At 60.2% G+C, this 19998-nt stretch overlaps 2 protein-coding genes across 3 annotated transcripts; both read right to left on the bottom strand.

Annotated features, from left to right (window-relative positions):
• Positions 1–357: 357 nt before the first annotated feature.
• On the bottom strand, positions 358–6476 carry CTDSP1 (CTD small phosphatase 1). Of its 2 annotated transcripts, none has more exons than XM_080831586.1 (7): positions 6206–6476; positions 4698–4846; positions 4143–4244; positions 3970–4026; positions 3254–3346; positions 2943–3128; positions 358–2321 (listed from the first exon to the last, which is right to left on the bottom strand). In XM_080831586.1, exons 1-7 carry the CDS (start codon positions 6270–6272, stop codon positions 2193–2195), a joined length of 783 nt encoding a protein of 260 aa, XP_080687712.1. In that variant the 5' UTR covers positions 6273–6476; the 3' UTR covers positions 358–2192. The 2 variants fall into 2 exon arrangements, with proteins under 2 accessions (XP_080687712.1, XP_080687713.1); XM_080831587.1 differs by having other exon boundaries at positions 4143–4247; positions 6206–6444.
• A 4108-nt stretch (positions 6477–10584) lies between these two features.
• Positions 10585–19707, bottom strand: SLC11A1 (solute carrier family 11 member 1). The gene is made up of 15 exons (XM_080831588.1): positions 19592–19707; positions 18660–18796; positions 17718–17840; positions 17252–17371; positions 16371–16477; positions 15824–15894; positions 15555–15622; positions 15201–15356; positions 14393–14551; positions 13189–13278; positions 12939–13058; positions 12351–12500; positions 11838–11911; positions 11273–11426; positions 10585–11129 (listed from the first exon to the last, which is right to left on the bottom strand). Exons 1-15 carry the CDS (start codon positions 19596–19598, stop codon positions 11043–11045), a joined length of 1623 nt encoding a protein of 540 aa, XP_080687714.1. The 5' UTR covers positions 19599–19707; the 3' UTR covers positions 10585–11042.
• Positions 19708–19998: the final 291 nt, after the last annotated feature.

The raw sequence follows: 19998 nt of genomic DNA, 5'->3' as shown, positions 1-19998 counted from the left end.
TGGGCCGGAGGCTCGTGCAAGGGCGCGGCCAGTAGGTGCTGAGGGGCGGTGGAGGGGCGGGTGGGGGAAAGAGGTGCGGAGGTCAGAGACCGAGCGCCAGGCCCACCGTCTCCCCAGAGACCTTGACGCCTCCGCCTGCCGACCCTTCCCGACACCTCAGCCAAAGTTCTTCGGTTTGGCGCTGAACTTGGCTTCCCAGGAACTCGCCCCGCCCCCCACGCCCTGCTCGGGGGCCCGCCGCAGGCCCTCCCCTCTACCCGGGACAGAGGCCACACCCCTCCCGCCCGCACATACCTTCCCGGTACCTCCCCCAGAGACGCAGCCCAGCTTTACTTTACAGCTAATACTAGCGAGACCTCCGCGTGCTGGCATTTAATCAACACTGCAAAGAGGGCATTTCTCCATTTTGCAGGTCAGGTAACAGGCTACGAGACGTAGAATAATTAAATAGTACAGCGGTGCTCTCGGGTCCACTCACCACTGTGCGCCCACCTCACACTTGCACACTTGAAGCCCCGGGGGCCCAGGGCAGGCCCTCCCTCCACATCCCTGGAGGGTGTGGCCTGAGGACAGCCCATTTCTCCCCCCACCCCGCCAGCCCAGTCCAACGTCCCCCCAGTGACCACAGAGGCTGGATGGGGGTCTTGCGTTTTTAGTTCTTGTCATACTGTGGGGCTCTCAGTCAGAGAAGGCACTTAAATGGGAAGGTCACCTGATTCTGGCCAACCTTGTCCTCCCTCCCACCCCCAGCTCTCTGGGCGGAGGGGCGATGATATCTCCATTGGACAACCCCCTTGGCACTGGTATGTGGGTCCCCTTAACCGTTAAGCCCTGGGGAGAGCCCAAGGCCTTGATCTCCAGACTCAGCATTTTGGGGAAGGGGTTCCAGATAAAGAAGTCAAGAGCTGGAAGGCAGGATGTCTTGGGAGCTGCCCCCAGCCAGCAGGGGGTGAGGCGGCGGGGGGGGGGGGGCGGCAAAGGGGTGGGTTGGCACAGGGGGGATGGGGACAGCTTGGCCAGGCTTCCTGGAGACCCCCAAACCCCCCAATAAGGGTCCCACCTCCTACAGCTCCCCTAAAGGCACCAGTGAAGTATGGAGTGGGTGGGGGAGGGCACCAATGAGATACAGAGACCCCCACGCACTCAGCTGGCGGGCCTAGCACAGCGTTGGGCACAGAGAATGTGCTCATGTGTTTTCAATGAATGAATAATTGGAGCAAAGAGGGTGTGAGGGGCAGCAGACAGGGCTTGGGGCCCCTTGGCCCAGCCTGTTTCATTCAGAAAATAGCAGTTTAAAAAATGTAAAAATCCTTTCCCTCCCTCCCCACAATTTATGGGTCCAGGAAAGGGGTGAAGGACTTGGGGGGGGGTCTCTGCACCCTGGCCCTTCCCTCTCCCCTTCCCCTAAAAATCTATATACACATATACATATTTATATGGCACCACAAATGGGTCCTGCCTCTGCCCCCACACCAGGGCTGGGGTGGTGGCCCCAGGGCCTTGGGGTGGTTAAGGCAAATGTGAGAGGTCAGGGCTCGGTGTGGGAAGCAGCTTTCCAGCTGCTGCTGAGCCTAGAGAAGCTGGACTCTGGGGTCCCGCAGGACACACCCCACTCCCTTCACCATGATAACAGATCTTCCCTCCCCGCCCTCCTAGGAGGCAGAGATCGGTGGGGGCTGTACCAGTCCCAAGGGAGGAGGTGGGGAGGCTGATTCCTCGCCCCTGCCAGCCTAGACTGCAGCCATCTGGAGACTGTCCCAGGCCAGAGCCGACCCGATCAAAGCCCTAGGAAAACAGGATAGGGCAAAAAGGGTTCTATGCAAGGAAGGCACTTGGTGTCCACCGTTCCCAGGCTGGGGGCCCAAGGCATGGGGCAGCAGGAAGCCTGCCCCTCCCCCAAGTAGAACCAGAAAGGGCCAAGGGGCCCGATTTGGCAGCAAAGAAACATGGCAGCAAAGAGAGAGAGAGGGAGGGGGAGTGCCCCACAGGTCCCTCAAGGAGGAGGAGGAGGTTCTAAGGCACTGACACAGGGACCCAGAGGCTCATTGCTCTTGGCGCAGCCTGGCCGGGCAGGCGGGGAAGGCCCACTTCCCCATGCTGCTGAGAGCTGAGGTGGGCCACTGCTGGGACAAGTCCACGTGGGAGGGGTGTTGGCCTTGGTCAGGGGCCGGTCATGGCCCCAGGGCACCTCACTAGCTGCCTGGCCGTGGCTGCCTGAGCACTGAGTACACGTCATCCACGCGGCTGAGCTGCTCGAAGAAGGGCAGAAGGTCGTGGAGCTCCGTGTCGCTCATGTTGTCAAACCAGGAGGCCACCGGTACCTGGGCAGAGGGATGCGCGGCGGTGAGGAGGGCAGGTGGCTCCATGCGCAGGATGTCCAGACCAGCCCTGAGCACCCACTGTTTGGCGATCCACCCCCCCGGGGAGCCCCTGACTCAAGATTTTCAAACATTTCTGACAGCAACCCACCGTGAATTCCATTCACCTATACGATAAACTGCCGGTTTTATAAAGTGGTACTTAACCTTCCCGGGTGCAAAGCCCTCTGATATTTTCTATTCTCTTTTGTTTTCTTTAAAACTCCAACTAGGACCCACTACATTGTTTCTGGGACCCAAGACTAGGTCACAACTGGTGATTTTCAGAAACTGAAACTGCTCCAGGATGCAGCAGGCACCCCCCCGCCCCCCCCCCCCCGCTGGGCGCCCTCTCTCTCCAATCAAGTGGATGGAATGATCAGTAAGATCCGAAATGCTGCAGCGGCAGTGGGTGTGTGTTGTGGGGGGAGGCACAGGTCCCCGAGGGCAGGAAGGACAGATGACCAGGAGGGCATCAGGCCCCAGACACCACCCAGCACAGCAGTGGGGAGGCCAAGGAGGCCCCCGCGGCTGGACCCTCTTCTTGGCTCTCGGTCCCCCAACCTGGTCCTGCCCAGTACTCACGGCATTGTCTGGATGGAAGACGTAGGAGGCGGGCGAGTTGTCCAGGATGAGCACCCGTCGCAGGTCTCGGCCCAGCCGGCTCAGGTCCTTCACATAATTCCCCCGATGGAAGACGCAGGACTCACGAAACAGCCGTGCCCGGAAGGCCCCCCACTTGTCCAGCAGATCTGCTACTGGGTCTGCATACTATAGAGTGGAACACGGGTCATCCAGGCCCAAAGGGGACCCAGAGGTCCATCCGACTGCAGGCTGGAGGCGGAGGGGAAGCCGGTGGCCCCAGGAGCCCTTCGGAGGGGTGGGGGGGGCCTCACCTTGGCAAGGCTGGCGGTGAACAGCACGCACTCAAAGAGCTCGCCCATTCGCTGCAGGAACTCATCCACGTGGGGCCTCTTCAGCACGTAGACCTAGGGGGTGGGCCGGTGAGGGGACTGCTGGCCCGCAGGCAGGGGGTGGGGTGGGGATGGGGTGGGGGGTGGTGCCCGGCTGAGGACAGGGAGGGAGCAGAGCAAGGAACAGAGGAGGGAGGCTGGTCCCAGGGCCCACGGGCTCCACTGGGCCAGCACCTGTCCTTCCAGAAGAGGATCAAAATGAACCTCCCAACTTCTAGCTTCAGGTCCTGCCTCGTGGGGAACCACTAATTCCCAGTCTTTGCCCCACCATGGCCTTAGGCAAACGAAGGGGCCTGAGGGCGGCCCCCTCACCCCGAGGCAGCAGGGCACCGGCCCCCGAGCCAAGTAATGGAGAACAGGCTGGACAGCACACAGCCTATCCTGAATTACTTGAACTGGGTCCCGGGCAAGGGGGGCAAGGGGGCGCCGAGGAGGAGCCCCACTCCCTACAGGCCTTGGAGTCGGCCCAAGTCCCTGAGGGTCTGTATCATCCTGGGCGCAAGTCTCCCACCCTCTGGGCCCTTATGTTCCACCTCTAGCCAAATCCCACCTGGGGTCCTCAGAACTGATGAGAGGAGCCTGGGGTCTGGAAGGCAGGTGCCAAGCCCGCCGCCTCCCCCCCACACCCAGCCCCTCACCTGGTGGACCACCCCATCAATCTCCACAGGGATGATGAAGTCGGCATTGTTCACTGGCTGTGGGGGGAAAAGGAGCTGCTGGGGCGGGGCCTGCAGAGATGACCCCAGCCCCCAGTCCAGGGCAGGCCCCCCTCAGAGACCCAGGGAGCTGAGGGCTGCTGGGCAGGGCCCACCTTGAAGGAGCTGTGCACCAAGGTCTCGTCCAAGTCGATGACCACACAGATCTTGTCCACATCCTGGGCCTTGGCTTCTGGGAGCAGGTACTGCGCTGGGGTCTGCTGCAGGGATGGGTGAAGTAGGTGGGGGAGCCTCTCCTAAGGCCCCATCATTTCTCCTACATGGGTGTCCCTCCCCCAGCCCTCTATGCCAGGAGACACAGGGATGGTGGGGAGAGGCCACCTCCTTCCCAGCTTTGCCCCCGCCCCCAATTGGGGCCTGGGGCAGGCTGTCTGGCTGGAGGCCTCACTTCCCTACCTGGGAAGCCAAGGGAGAGAAAAGCTTCCAATGTTATAGGGGAAATCCAGAGTTCCCTTGGCTGAGGGACCCTCGCCGGAGTGGCAATCTTAAGGGCATTCAGGGCCAGGCTGGGAAGGCCTGGGAGGGAGGGCGTAGGGCTTGGGAGAGGGGCCCTCCCTACCTTATATGGCCTGCAGACAGGTCGTGAAAAGCCCCTTCCCTGAAACCCGCCCCAGCCTGGGCCCAGATGCCCGCCCCGGGCCACCACGCACCTTGGGGACAGCTCCGTTCTCCTCCACCAGCAGGGGCGCCCCACTGTGCGCCGGCAGGGCCTCCCCATCGTCGCGGCAGACGCAGCAGAAAAGCGAGTGGAGAATGCCCCGGCTCCGGGGCTTCTGAGAAGCCGCTAATTTCTGGTCACCTGAAGCAGAGAGGCTCGAGGTGGGGGTGTGCACCCTAGCCTGCAAGTCGTGCGTTCATGCCCAGATGCGAACTCCTGACAGCCTGGACTCCAGGCCACCCCTCTGGTACCCACAGATCCTCCCAGTGTGGTCACAAAGCCCCCCTCATCCGGCCGCGGGCTGGCTACTCTCCGTGGGCTTTCTCTTTTCTTACCAAACTTCATCCCTCCTGTGGGATCAGCCCCACCGGGGATGCCTCCAGACACCCACCTTACCTGAGCAGCCCCTGCTCCCTGGGGCCCCTAACCGGGGAGGGTTAGGGCCTGGGGCCCTGCCGTCCACTCCCGCCCTGCTCCCATCCTTACCGCCCACGTGGGTCCAAAGTCCTCACTGAGGCTGGGCGCAGAGGCAGGGAGCAGGGGCCTGGAGCCAGTGTCCCGCGGCCAGCTGCCGGCCCCGCCTCCTCCGCCCTCGCCCCGCCCAGACCTCCGACCTAGAGCCCGGCATCCGCCGCCTGATTGACGGGCCCACCCTCCACCGCCCCTCTACCGGGCCCCCTGCCTTCGGGCGGAGCTAGGCCCCGGCCAGAGCTGGGCGAACTTGGAGGGGCTTCCTAGCCTCCGAGGTCAACACCGGCACAGGGAGGGGCAGACGCCCAGCCTAGACCCTCCAGCCCCCGGGGGCCCGGCCGAGGCGGACGGGCTGCACCGCTTACCCGGTCGGTGCGTGTGTGCACAGGCCCGGCGCCCAAGGGCCTGCAGCCGGGGCGCCTGGTGCTCAGCCCGATGCAAAGAACTCGCGGGTGCGCTAGGGACCCGTAGAAGTGGTTGCCCCACTCTTGAGCCTCTCAGGGGCTCAGTGCTTCCACGCGTGACACGGAAGTTTGCTGGGATCGTAGCTGTGTATTGGCGGGAGATCCTTCCAACCCTCCCCAGCCCGCTGTCACCTCGGCGCCCCCTCCGGCGACCCAACTAGACCGCGGCCCGGGGCGGAGCCTCACCGGGTGGCCTGAAGGCGCCCTCTTCAACCCCCCCATCTCTCAGCCTCATTGGCGCCAATGGGGGGGAGGGGGCGACTATCGGGCAACGCTCAATGCCAGTCCGGGAGACCCAGAAGGAACCCACTCTCTACTCCTGCCTCAGTTTCCCCACCTCGAGCACTCGGGAGCGCCCCAGTGGCTCCAGGCCCCGCCCCGCGTCTCAGAGCCTCGGCGAGTTCAAACTCTCTCTCCGCTCCCTCTCCGGATGGGAGTTCTGAGCTCCGCAGTGGCGGGCGCCCGGGGCGGCGGCGGCAGCGACTGTCCCAGGAAGGGTCTCAGCCCCTTCCTCCTCCCAGCCCGCGGTGCCCCGACCGCAGCCCCCTCCGCGCGGCCCCAGTACCTTTGCCCCGTAGCGGGCCCCGCGCCTCCTCCTTGGTGATCTGAGTAATGACGGCCGAGCTGTCCATGGGGCCGGGCGCGCTCCGCTCCGGCCGGACTCTGGCCCGGGCGCCCGGCCTCCCCCCCGGCTCGGGCCGGAATCGGGGCGCGGGGGGGAGGGGAGGGGTGGGAGGGAGGGATCCCCGCGAGCTTCGGAGGGGAGGGGAGCCAGGTTCTAAGGGGGAGGGGGAGGGAGGGGGCGCGGAGGAAACTTTGTTACAACATGGAGTTTCCTCCCCGCGAGGCGGATGCAAACATGGAACCCGGGCGCTGTTTCAAGGCTCCCCCTTAAAAGGGCAACGGCTTCGGCGTGACCTGGACTCGGCCGCGGCTTTCATCACCGCTGGGACCGGCGCGGCGCGGCTCGGCTCTGCTGGCCGGGAGGCGGGCCCGGCCGGGTTCCTGCCGCGCTCCAGGGGGCGTCGCCTCTCTTCCTGCCGCCAGCCCGCCGGGCCGAGCCTCTGCGGCTGCGTGGCAGGACCTGCTCCCGGCCCGCCGTTCCAGACAGCCGAGCGCCCGGGGCCAGGGCCCTCCCCACCCGCCCCGAGCGCCCACGCCGGGGAGTGCCCGAGGGCGGCGCGGCTCCACCTCTGCTCTGTGCAAGGGCCACAGACTAGCCGCTTCGTGGTTTCCTCATCTGGGGAACGGGAATAACGCTCTCTGGTCTGCAAACTCGGTCTTCAGTGCTTGTAGAGGCTGTCTCGCAGGAAAGTCCTGAGCAAGTGAAGGCTCCCTGCCGGCTCCAAAAGGCTGTGCAGATCCGCGAGATTGTGCTTTTGATCGGACTGTGACCATCCACACCCACCGCAGTTTCGGGGACAGGTGGCCCGGCACTGTAGGGCGTGAAAATTACAACTCCCTGCGCCGGAATGCCCCCTGCGGACCTCGCCCGGTTGCTCCATCGGGTACCCCGCGCGTCCGCGCCCAGGGCAGGGCACCAAGCCCCTAAGCGCCTCAGGGCCTTCGTGTGCGCTGTTCCCTCCGCCTGGAAGGCTCTTCCAGCCCCTTCACGGAGCCGATCCCACTGACCTCGACGACACGCCACCTTCTCCAAGAGGCCTTCCTAGACCCTTTCTCTATTCCCCACGCCGGCCACGCTGTACTTGTTGGGGAGGGGGTTCACGCGGTGCCAGCACGCAGTGGGGGCTTAATCCCTGTGGGCCCAATTTCTGACGGTGGAGGGCTCCGCAGACATCAGCTGTTTGTACGATGTAAAACACCCGTTCCACCTGAGGTGTACGGAGACACCAGCTGGCGCGGGGACCGCGGTTCACCGCATATTCTTCTGGAGGGAAGCTCCCCTGTTATGCGCCGCGAGGTCTGCGGGTGTTTTTGTTTCTCCTGTTTATGAAGTTCTTTCCATTCTCCTGACTATTTTGTGTTCACCATTTAAAAAATAATAATAACGTCAAGCCCTGACAAACACGCCCCAGCACTTCCTTCCCCCACGGGACCTCGGTGGCGGGGCGGAGCGGGCGCGTCCTGTCCCGTCCAGCAGCCTAGTGCGAGCGCCGCGCACGTCCTCCAGGCCCGGGCGGGGTGGGTTGGCGGAGGAGCCGGGAAGGGGAGAGGCCTGGCGCCGGGGCTGCAGGGTAGGAGAGCGGCGCCGGCCCGAAGGCGCGCCAGCTTTGTGCCCCGCGACCGGGGAGAGAGGAGGCGGCCCACACCGTGGGTGTGGCGCCCACACCGCCGCCGGGGTTGCATTTAATCCTAATAATCGCCCACGTGTAGCGAGCGCTCTGTCCGCGTCCTGCTTCGCCTGTGCCCCCTAATCTCGTTCACTCGTCAGAACGACCCCCTACATCTCCCATTTTACAGATATGGAAACTGAGCTCGGAGAAGTGAAGTGACTTGAGCCAGCCTTCTGGCGAGGGAAGAAGTGGGGTTCTGGCCACCAAGCCGAGACCCCTCCCCTTCGGTTGCGCCCCGGGGCGGGGTGTCAGCTTTATCTCCGGACGCCCAGTTTGTACTGACCCCAAAAGGAAATGTGTGGTGGACTAAGTGAACCCCTGGCCTCACCCCATGGCCGGAGCAGGGCGGCTCACCTTCCTCTCTTTCGTTTCTCTCTCTCTGAAGGCTGGAACCTGGCCGGCTGTCTCCTGGGGAGGCCGAGTAGCTGCCCCAATGGATACGGCACTGGGCAGGGTCGCTGCCCACCCACGGCCCATCCCCCTCGCCTCCCAGCTCTAACACTAGCCCCCTCCAAGCCCTCTTCCCCTGGGAGACCTTCTCGGGCTCCAAAGCCTTCCAGGTGTATCTTCCCACAAGGAGTCAGGAGGCCGCCTGCAGTGTGTGCGTGTGGGGGTGGGGGGAGGTTGTCTATGGACACCGAGGAACTGGCAGAAGTACAATGCAGTAGGATCTTGGGCCTGGGGCTTCCTCCCTGGCAGGGGGGCGGTGTCCACGCCCAGCCGCTATCCCGGAACTGCACTGCTCCAGCGGCTGGAGCGCGCCTTAGCCGCGTTATTTTCCCCCTTGCACTGCAGAGGGAATTAGATGATCCGCACCGTGGGTCCAGAAACACCAGGACTCTGAGGGGTTCTGACTTGCAACCGTGGACAAGTGTCTCTTGCATTCAACACCTCAGCTTCCTCATCTGTCAAATGGGGTTGCTAAGAGCCCAACCTAGGCAAGTGAAAGTGTGTGTGTGGGGGGGGGGGTGTCAGTGCAGAAAGGGAGGGTGTCCTCCCATCGCCCTTTGTGAGGTGGGGAGAATCCTGGTGCCCCTGGTGCCCCTTCCCACCCGAGAGGCCGATGAAGCATCCATCCATCCCTCTCTCTAGGAAGAACCAGAGCTACTGGGGAGTGGAGAGCAGCGCCTTGTAAAGGTTTCCCTGCCCAGAAATGACAGACCTTGGCTTGACCTCATTGGTAACCCCTTGCCCAGGCCCAGGGTAGCCCCGTAGCTGATCCTTTGGTCCCTTCTCTTCCCTGCCTTCCTTGCACCCACATTCTCAGTGGCAGCCTTAACTATTCTGATGGCCAGCCTGCTCATGCCTCTGGGGTTCCCACCCCACCCGCCACCTGCCCTACAAGATCCAAGAACTCCCCACATGGCTGCATGTCTGTTTGGCACACCTGCCCCCCACTCTTTGGAGGTTCATTCTCCCTTGGCTGTCCCCCTCTCACCCATTCAGCTTTCAAAATCCGGTTCAGGAGTTACCTGCTCTGGCCCTGGCCTCACTCTTTTCCAGGTGTGCCTAACACATACTTTGGCTGTTCCCTCCTCCCGCTGTTGGCTGTTGGATTTGCTGTCACTCTACGTAGCTAGCTCCCCCTATGAAGTGTGAGCAACCTGAGAACTGACGTTTTTAATTCGGGACTTTACCTCCCTCCCCCACGTCTGTCACAGGGGTGGCACCCAATTAATAGTAAATTGATGGAGAGGGGTGTGCAGGGGTATGGCTGGGGACACCTCCAGGAAGCTGGAGAGGAGTAATGGAAGATGCCTCTTTCTCCCATTATCCGGTCCCCATCCATCTCCCCTCTTCAGCTAGCGTGGGTCCCACCTTCTCCAGGGCCAAGCCCAGAAGAGGATACAGCGGCCTTCTAGCTTGGGTCCTGCACCCTCTCCCACCGTTTCTCTGGTTGGACCAGACCTGTCCCACCCCGTCCCTCCTGGAGGGCCCCACTCGCATCGTTGCCCTTTTAAGAAAGAGGAAATTCTTCTCATAAACAAGCGCCCCAACCAGAACGCGGATCTTGCCCCGCCAGATCTTGGGCAAAAGGGGGTGCTTCCAGGCACAAAGCTGGCTCCAGGCTCAACCCAAGGAAAGGCCTGGCGGCCCCCTCTCGCCACCGCTCTCCGCAGCTCAAGGGCTCGGGTCCGAGACACCCGGAGAGGCAGGAGGAGGGACTTGGGGGAGCCTAGAAACAGCCCAGGGAGCGTCTATAAAGTGCAACCCTTGCACCGGGCGAAGGGGTGCCGGGCGGCTCCCAGCGGCCGGAGGGGTTCCCCGCCCACATGGTTCCCCCCTCACCTCCCTCCGTTCGCCTGGGCGGATTCCGAGGCCCCAGGGCGCGAGGCTCGAGCGCCCGCCTCCTCCTCTTTGGCCGGGAGGGGAGAGGCCGCGGCGGGGAGTGAGGGCACTTGGGACCGTCCCTGCCCCTAGGGGGAGCTGGGAGTCAGTGCGGAGGGAGCTTTAAATGCGCGGCGTGGGAGTCCAGGCCGCCGGGTCCCCTGGGGAGATGGCAAATGAATTGGGCCTCCGAGGCACGGACTCTTGGGTTCCACGACCCGGTGCCTGAAGAGGGGACAACTGCGCCTCCGTTTTACTGGCTGGGATGTGGTTTGCGGGTGGTTCAGAAAGTCTGAGGCTACTCCAGCTGAGTACAAGGATTCGTGCTTTCCCGGTTTCTGCTCTCCCGCTCTTTTGGACGAGAAGTGAGCTAGCATTTATTGAGCATTCAGCGGATTATCCTAAACGCCGGTTTGGAGCTGGTGTCCTGCCCCAACTGGGTCCCTCCGTCAGGTCACTCCTATAGGTGCTCAATAAATATTTTTGGAATTACTACTATTTTTAAGTCCCAAGTGTCAGGCACTGTGTTAAAGTGCTTTACATCCATTGCAAGTTTGGTGTTGTCCCCATTCTACAGATGAGAACACTGAGGCTGGAGATTAATCACTTGTCCAACCTAGGAAACAGCAGGTTCCTACGGAATCCAGGTTGGCCTGCCTCCAAAACTCCCACTCCATCTTGCTGCCTTCACACACACCCCAGCAGGCCAGTCTGCCCCAGTCATCCCAAACCCCAGCCAGGCACAGGGTGGGGAGTTCATCCAGAGATCTTCCCCCTCTTCTACTCTTCAAGAAGCCCATACAAGAAATGTTGATGGGAGCTGTGGACCAGAAGGGTGGCTCCATGGGCAATGAGACAGGTCCATACCTGGGAGAGGGATGACCGTGAGTCCAGGAGAGAGCAAGACCTCCCAGGAAGCCCAGGTGAATCCCCTTTCCCTAGTGCCCTCCATCCTTTGCCTCCTTTCCTTGCCTCCCCCATCCCCAAGGCACCCTCTGGCCCTGCAGTACCAGATAGGCTGTGAGGCCCAGGTAGACGGCAGCCAGCAGAGCTACAAGGACGAAGTAGGCGGGGTGCGGGAGGCTGGGCAGGTAGATGACCACGAAGTAGAGGTTGATGGCACAGACCAGAGCCATGATGAAGGATGTGATGGCCTTGCTCAGCCTGGGGGCAGGAGGGATGCCGCTCAGGACTGGCTGCGTCTCTTCCTTCTCTCCACTGCCCAGGCCAGCCTGGAGGAGACTGAGGGCACTCGCAAAGCCACCTTCTCTGGGCTGTGGGATCTGGCGCAGCAGACCACTTGCCCGCTCCTGTCTCCTGGGCCCTCCAGACTCCACACCGGTGCGATTTGGCAAGAGCAGAGTCTGGGGTGGGCCGGTGAGGAGCTCAGGTTCTAGAAATAGCCTCCCTCCCCAGATTCCAGTCCTAGTTCCCCACACTTGATCGTAGGGTGACCCTGCACACATTCCTTAACCTTCATGAGCTTCTTTGGATGCTGGTAATTCCTGTCTCTGGGTGGGTGTGAGGATCAAATGCAGAACTGAAAGTCCAGGGTTGGGGGTGGGCGGTACTCACCGGCCATTGGCAAACTCCTGCATCACAGCCGGCATGCTGGTGAATGTAAGGATCGGCAGCACAGCAAAGGGAAGCTGGGGAGAAGCAGGAGGATGGGGCTGAGGTGCCCTGCCCTCACAATGCAGCCAGAAGGGAGGAGTGGAGCGGGGCTCCAGTCCTGCTCTGCCTGTGTGCCCTCGGCCAAGTCCCCTCATCACTCAGAGCCTTCAGGCTCTCCACCTCTGTGCCTTCCAAAGTTGTGAGGCTTCAAAGCAGGAAAAAGCATTTGGGCACTCTGGTCCCAGGCTGCCCAAGTCTGAATGCCAGCTCTGCCCCTGGTCACTTAACGGTGTACATCAGTTTTCCAGTCAGTGAAATGGGGACAGTGGTGGTTCCTGTGGGAACTGCTGTGAGCCTTAGAGGCAAGATGTGTTTCGATGAGTGTTAAGGGTGGGGGACAGGCTGTGTATGGAGGTTTGCTTTGGTTCCTGTGCAGCTCGGCAGGTGCAGGGGTGCCAGGGACCACGGGCTCACCAGCAGGCTCTGCAGCACGTTGAGCAGGTCATTGAGACCTGACAGGTCTTTCAGGTCCCTGAAGACCGCCACCAGCACTGTGGGTAGGATGGCGCAGGAGCGAGTCAGGAGAACGCGGGCAAAGCGTGACCAGCGCAGCTTCAGGAAGCCCTGGGGTGTGGGGTAGTGGGGCAACTTTGTGGTGGGGTTCAGGACTAGGGATTCCAGAGAAGGGATCCTCTGTCGTCCCTCAGCCCATCTCGCACCAGGGCGAACCCCCTGTTTTTCCATCTCCGAAATGGGAGCAGCTCTGATGCTAGTTGGCAGAGAGAGGATGGATGAGAAGAAATAGGGGTTTCCCCCACAGCTGCATGCTTAAGACTAAGCTTTTGGAGGAAAGGCTCCTATTAATCGTGGGTCTGCAACCAGTAGTGATGAGCTACTGAGCCAGTAGCCTCACTTCCCTGCAGGTTTTCTCATCGTTAAAGCGGGGCTTAAAATAGCGCCTCTGGGCTGCTTAAAGGAGTAATGAGGCTGGTGTCTGACCCCCCAGTAGTGTAGCCGTTGACCTGGGACCCTTGGCTCTTACCATCCCGCCCCAGACCGCACCTCCATCACAAACTGTCCCGCGTACGTGCCGGTCATGGTGGAGCTCTGCCCGGCCGCTAGGAGTCCCACCGCCCAGATGTAGAGGGCGACTGGGCCGAAGACGCAGCCCAAGATCACGCCCTGCGGGGCGAGGTGTGGTTAGACCTGTGGCACCGCCCCTTCGCACAGCTCCACCCCGAGGTGGGCGTGGCGATGAGCCCGTTTGGGGCTGGACCGTTACCTCCCAATCCCAACCCTGCTTGGTGCTTACTCCTTGGTAAATGTCCACGTCCACCGTAAGGTTGTTCTTGGGGAAGATCTTGGCGTAGTCGTGGAGGCTGCTGTTGGCACAGACGTTGAACTGTGGGCACCGGGATAGTAGGAAGGTGATGTGCACAGTCTCAGAAAATCAGATGTGACGTGCACAGTCTCAGAAAATCAGACAGTCAGGCCTTGATCAGGGGTCGAAAACTGGTGACCGGGCTGAATCCGGCCAGACAGTTTCCTTGACTAACGAATGTTTTTCCTCTGTAATGTGAATTTGTGGCCAACATCTAAAATTGAGAAGAATCCATACGGGAACCCGGTTTCCAGGGTTCTGTTGGGTTTGTAAGAGCTGGCATTACCACAAAGAGTTGGCTAGCAGTGACCCAAGCTGCTCCACAGTCCCCTCTCCCGTACAATGGACCCACTTAGCACAGGCCTGAGACCACCTGGTCCTTAAGGCCACAGAGCGAGACAGTGGAAGTGCCTGCGTCCCCGGAGGCATGGCCAGTCCTCCCTCCCCTGCACCACCCCCGCAGTGCTCACCTTCAGTAAGCACCCACCCCTGGCTAGCAGTTGTCAGACCCGCATGGCAAAAACCCACTGAGAAAGGAGAGAGACACAGGTGCCAGATCTCAGAGACCCAGCGAGGAGCTTTGTATCATTGGCTGCTCTGTCCCCAGGGTCAAGGCACTGTCTGAGCCATAACATACTCAGTAAATCTTTGCTGAATGGATGATGGTTTATCTGCTAATGATGAAGATGATCAGGAAAGAGGACTCAGAGAAGAAAGGGACTGCTTGAACCTTCCCAACTCTGCTCCTGTTCAAGCAGGCCCCAACTCCCAGAATGCCCTCCCCGCAGTTCGCTGGACAAATCCTGGCATCCTTCAAGGTACAGTTAGACTGCTGGGTCCTCCAAGACTCAGCTCCTCCCTCCCAGTCACCTCCTTTGGATGTCTGTGCCTTGTCCCCTCCTCCAACCTCCCCCCCCCAGGTTGTCTGGGGGGAGCCATCACTCCCCAACAGAGTGGGGGAGGGGTCTCAGCCAGAGGCCAGGCCACAGATGCCCTCCCCTACCGGTGCGGAAAGTGGGAAGGTGCGGGACAGACTCTCAAAGGGCTCAGATGCATTGCCTGGTGTCCCTGCAGAGCCTGCAGGGTTTGGGGGGTGGGGAGGCCGGCTGTGGCTGTGTGGGGAGGTATAGCTCACCGCAGCCTCATTGGTTTGCTGGTAGAAGGCCTGCCCAAATACGGCTACAACAAAGAGATTGATGAAGAAGGAGACAGATAGGGCGATGGTGGCCTCAATCAGGAAGTACATGTTGGCTTCTCGGATGTCCGTCCGGCGGGACCGGTCTATCTCTCGAGACTAAGAAGGTCAGAGGGGAGGAAAGAGCCAAAGTTCCTCAGAGCTCCCCCAACATTCTCCATCTTCACACTTCTACTTCTGTTCCCTTCAAACCTCAGTTCTTCTTTCTCCCCGTGGCAGTTTGGGACAGGCCTGGGTCAGCTGACCCCCCTCCTGTATGCCCAGTTATATCCTGCCTTAGGGCCTTTGCACTTGCCATCCCCTCTCCTGGGAATATCTTCTCCCCTGATCTTCCTTCCCATCCTTTGTGTCTCAAAGATTACCTCCTTAGAAAGGCCTTTCTCGACTAACTTTTCTAAAGCAGCTCCTGCTTAGTCATTATCATATTTCTCTGTTTCCTTCCTTCAAAGCACCTTACACAATCTATAACTCTTTCCTTTACCTGTTTACTTGCTCCTGGTCTGTCCGCCCCACTAGAATACAAGCCCTAGAAAGGCGGATGATTTGTCTGCCTTTTCATCATTGTTCCCTGATTCCCAGCGCACAGTAAACACCCTATTACTACACATTGAATAAGTAGAGAATGAATCACTTCCCGCCTGAAATCAGGAAGGCGGGAGCCAAAGGGGCGGAGCTCCGGGCTCGGCGGCCGCAGGAGCCGGGCGGAGCGGAGCAGACATCTCTCCCTCCCCTTCCAAGCTTGGCTCACCTTCACCAGGGCCGAGTGCAGGTAGATGTTGTGAGGCATGATGATGGCGCCGACGATGCCCACGGCCTGCAGCAGCTCTGGACGGCCGCAGCCCGGGCACGAGGGCAGGAGCAGACCCCGAAGAAGGGCTAGCTGGGCGGGTCTCGCCACCACGTACTGTGGGGAGACGCCTGGTCAGGCCGAGCCCTGGGTGACCGGCCGTTCCCACCATCCGCTCGGACCCTGGCCGCTAGGGGGCGTGGCTAAAGGCCGCTGTCTCCCTCCCTCTCCCAGGCTCTGCAAGAGGCGGGGAGGAATGGCCTTGGCGGGAGGGGGGAGGGGAGTGTTGCGGCTTTGGCTTCCTTGGCTTCCCACCTCGTAGCCGAAGGTCAAGGCCATAATAGTAATAAGGAATCCAAAAAAGGCTTCCAGCTTCCTCAGCCCTAGGGGGAAAGCAAAGGGTAACACACCAACAACAATTGTGAGCGATTAGTAATGGTATAAATGAAGAAACCCAAGTCCAAGTAACTCGCTCAAGTCCACACACAGTCGGAGTGAGCGGGCTGGGAGCCTTTCTCTCCTCCTCTCAGTACAGCAGAGCGTGGTTTATACCCCGTCCCTTGTGAGACGAGCGGCGCACCCACCGTAGTTGTCAAGGAAGAGGAAGAAGAAGGTGTCCACGATGGTGATGAGGACGCCGCCCCAGAGCGGGATTCTGAAACCGGAGTGGCCAGGGTCAGCCCAGGGGAAGGGCAAGGGTCTGGAAACCGCCCCCCACCCACACCCCGGACCTCCCCAGGCAGGAGACTGTGGAATCTGGCCTCCTGGGAGCAGGGACCCACGTGGCTCCAGGCAGCTAAGGGAGGGGGGAGCGGGAGCGTGCTGGGGATGGGAAAATGGCACAAAACAAGAGGAAAGGTCAAGCTGGGTGGGGAACCAGCCTGGCCTCGAGCTCCAGGCTGCAGTTCCGAAGCCCGCGTGGTGACTGGCATCTGTGTGACTTGAGACGAGTCACTCCACGTTTCTGGGTCTTTCAGAATTTCAGCATCTCTCAGATCCCACCCCCCCCCCACCCCCAGCCGGCAACACAGCACAACAGCTCTAAGTCGGAGGGTTCGGCTGGGTCAAAGGGACTCAGGCAAGTCCAGGGAGGTCCCCGGACTGCAGAGCTGGGGCCCGTTGGGGCGGTACCGTCCGGCTGAGAGCAGACTGAATGCGATGGCAGTGCCAATGACCTCCTGCATGTCTGAGCCCACGATGGCTAGCTCGATAGTCAGCCAGAGGAGTGTGCGGGGCACCTGGGGGGAAGAGGCGACCCTTTACCAATGGTGGGCGAGTTATCCTCATTATTTGTTGATGTCCCATGGCTTTCTGTACCCTGCATGATAAGGTTGGGCAGGCAGCCGGCTTGCAACACCTGCCGGCCTCGCCCGCTGGCTTCCAGTTAGGTTTTGTAGGAAACAATTAAGGGAGATTGAAAGGCAGGGAGAGATCGGTTTTTTTCCCCCTACTTCTAGGAGTGTTCCTGGCAGTGTTGCCAGCAAGAGCACCTGGCACCCGAGGCTCTCTCAGTATTGGCGGCCGTGCTTCCAGAAGCTTGGCAGCAAATGATGACTCTGGGGCAGCTGCCCAGCAGCTTTCTGGTCCCTGGGTAACACCTCCTTTCCTTGCTCCTCCAGCCCTTCCGATAGCTTCGTGACTGCATCCTTGCATTAAATGCCTTCGATATATCTTGTGGCCTGGTTTCTGTTTTCCCACCTGGACAGTCACCGGCAGCAGAGTCCCCAGTGTCCACTCCAGCCAATGACCATCCCGAGCCAATGCCTACCTAACTTGCACCTTGGGCAAGTCACTTTCCCAGGTTTCAATGTCCCCTCCTGTAAAACAAGCAGGTATCTCTAACATCCCTCTCAGTCTGTGCACTATTAGTTTGAGCCTCAGTCTTCCCATCTATCAAATGGACTTGTGATGCCCCGCTTGAGATGATGTGTTTATTTGACCATGGACACTGTAAATGGCTGTTTGGGGCTTGGGGTCTGTGGGTGCTCCCTGTCCAGGCACACCAAGCTCACCTTAGGGTAGTAGAGATGGCAGACCTCACCCAAGTCCTTGCCCGTCACCACGCCCAGCCGGGCAGCAAGCCGCTGGCAGAGCAGGCCCAGCACTGTGGCCCACAGCAGCACCCAGAGCAGCTATGAGAAGGCAGGGAGAGGCCTTCAGTGTGGGGGGGGGGGTTAGGGAATAGAGGGATGGGGGGTGAGGGGCGGTGGGGAGCCCTTTGGCAACCCCAAGCTGCTGCTGGTACCCTCTAACCAAGGACACCCCTTGGGAAGGGAATAGAGGAGATGGAGCCAGAAGACCAGCACCCCTCCCCCATACATCCCACACTGGCAGGGCAGCCCTGGGGGCCCTTTTTGGGTCCATTTGAACTTGATGTCTGCTCCCCCCCAACACCGGCCATGGAGTCCACTCTGGGGAAATGTGTCAAGTTGCGGGGTGGGGGGCTCTGCCCTCCCCAGGGTGCCCCGACTCAATCACTTTGAATCCAGCCACAGCACCAGCCTGAAGATCCGACTCAATGTTTCCTGGGTCCAGGAAAGCGATGCTCATGAGGAAGCCGGGCCCTGTGAAGGCCCACAGCTTCCTCAGGCTGAATGTGCCCTGCAGGTGGGAGTGAAGGGAGGAAATGTTGGGGCCTTGGCGTGCCCCCCCTGCTGAACCCCTCTGGGCTCATCAGCCCCAGGCTATCTAGCCCTGTCCCCTCCTTTCCCCCATTCCTGGAGCTACTGCCCTGGGGTGGAGGGCATGGAGTGGGAGGAAGCAGCAGGATTTGCTGAGTCATAGTGGATCTGCTTTCTGGATCTGTCCAATTTGGCAGCTGGCCTACGACTGACCAGTCTGTCTCATGCTTGCCCTGACTCAGCAGATCCTCAGAGCCCAGAGAGGGTCTTTCCTGGGGTCAAGCCTCCCTGGTCCTGCTCCTCCTTCCCCAGTCCCTTTTCAAACCACAGTCCCTCCCCTCTGGAGTCCACTGAGCCTAAGATCTCCCCATCCTATTCCAGGGCAAGGCTTGGCAGCCTAAGGATCTGCTGAAGATTCTGAAAGTGCAGGCTGGCGGCATCCTAGAAAGTAGCCTGCAGCTTCCGTCACTTCTCCCGGTGTCCTCGCCCTGGTCCTTTTCTCTAGTACCACAAGAGATCCTTGAGGCTCCAGTCTGAACTCGCCCCAGGTCCCTTTCTATCCGTAAGAAAGCTGGGATTCGCTCAGAAATCCACTCGATCATTTTTAGACAAAATGTGAGACCCCAGGTAAGTGCTAAGGACGGAAACAGGAGAGGACCAGTCGCCACTGTCAGTCACTGCTGCTCAGAGCTGGAAGGGACTTCCCATGGTCTTCAGAAGACCTCTTTCCCCTGGCCTGTGAGATCCTATAACATCCTGTCAGTCCTGAAAGACCCCAGGACATTTCCAGCATTCTTACCGGTTCTGTGTCGGGGATGGGGATCTTCTCACTCAGGTAGGTTGTTCCAAGAGCTTCTTGCTCGTGTGGCTCCGAGCTGGGCGGGCTGGAGATGGAGCCATAGTTGGACCTACTTGGCCTTTGAGGGTCCTTGTCACCTGCAAAGGGCCCCAAGGAGGGATGGTGAGTGCCTGGTTTCTTTGTGGTGGCCCAGGTGTAAAGCTCTCTGTTCTTCCCCCCCCCTACAGCTTTCTGACAAAGTGGAGAGATTAAGACCTACATGAACAGGGGCCCTTGATTCCCATCTTGGGTCCATCACCTCCAACCCTTGACCAAATGTCTCAAGATTTTATTTATTTATTTATTTGTTTGTTTATTTATTTAATTTATTGAGAGAAAGAGCAAGTGCATACAAGGGGGAGGGAGAGGGGGACGGGGAGAGAATCTCCAGCAGATTCCACGCTGAGCATGGAGCCCAGTCTGGGGGTCAGTGTCACGACCCTGAGATCATGACCTGAGCTGAAAACAAGAGTTGGACCCTTACCCTACTGAGTCACCCAGGCGCCCTGACCAACCAAATATTTCAGAAGGTGTGTGGGAATACAGCTGCTAGAATTACTCTCCTTCCATGTGGGCAGAGAGATTCTCAAATCCAGGTCTCTCCTGCCACAAAGGATGCAGAGGGGGACACTGGGCTCTGAGGAGGGCACACTGATGCCAACGTGTAAGCCCCGTGGCCTTACCCTGCCTCCTCCATCAGACAGGTAAGCTCCAGGAGCTCCAAATCCTCAGAGAACAGACAAAGGGGACACTCAGCACTTGGGGATGAAAAGAGCCCAACCCCAGGCTGCTGTCTGGAATTGGGTCGAGGCCAGGATACCCATGGCAGTCCCTGACTCTCCCCCACTCCCAACCCCCTTTTAGGACTCTGGCCCTGGAGGGGGACTACTCACCTGTCATGAGGATGGCAGACTCAGGCACTGTGCGTGCGAGTGGGATGCTCGCAGCCACTCAGCACACACACTTTCTCTCCGAGGGCTGGTGCCTTCCCGTGCATGTGCAAGCCCACACCTCCTCTCCACCCTCAGCTGATGTCAGCTGTCCTCGCACACATTGTGAAACACTTTCCAAAGGCAGAAGTGGCAAGTTCTGGCGGAAGAGTCTCGTTGACCGAAATACAGGAACTTTCCTTCCCCTCCTGGCCTAAGGCCCACCACACTTTTGGCCCCCTTCCAAGTACCGTTCGGTTTGCGTCTCCCAATGTAGCTCTGATTTCAAGACAGTTCCTACTACTCGGGCTTTCATGTCCAGATCACAGGACTCCCTGCCCACACAAGCAATCAGGCCCTTCTCTTCAGTC

The sequence above is a fragment of the Martes martes genome (genome assembly GCF_963455335.1).
Source record: "Martes martes genome assembly, contig: scaffold_376, whole genome shotgun sequence".
Taxonomy (NCBI): Eukaryota; Metazoa; Chordata; class Mammalia; order Carnivora; family Mustelidae; genus Martes; species Martes martes.
This window is presented reverse-complemented; position numbering and strand designations above follow the sequence as displayed.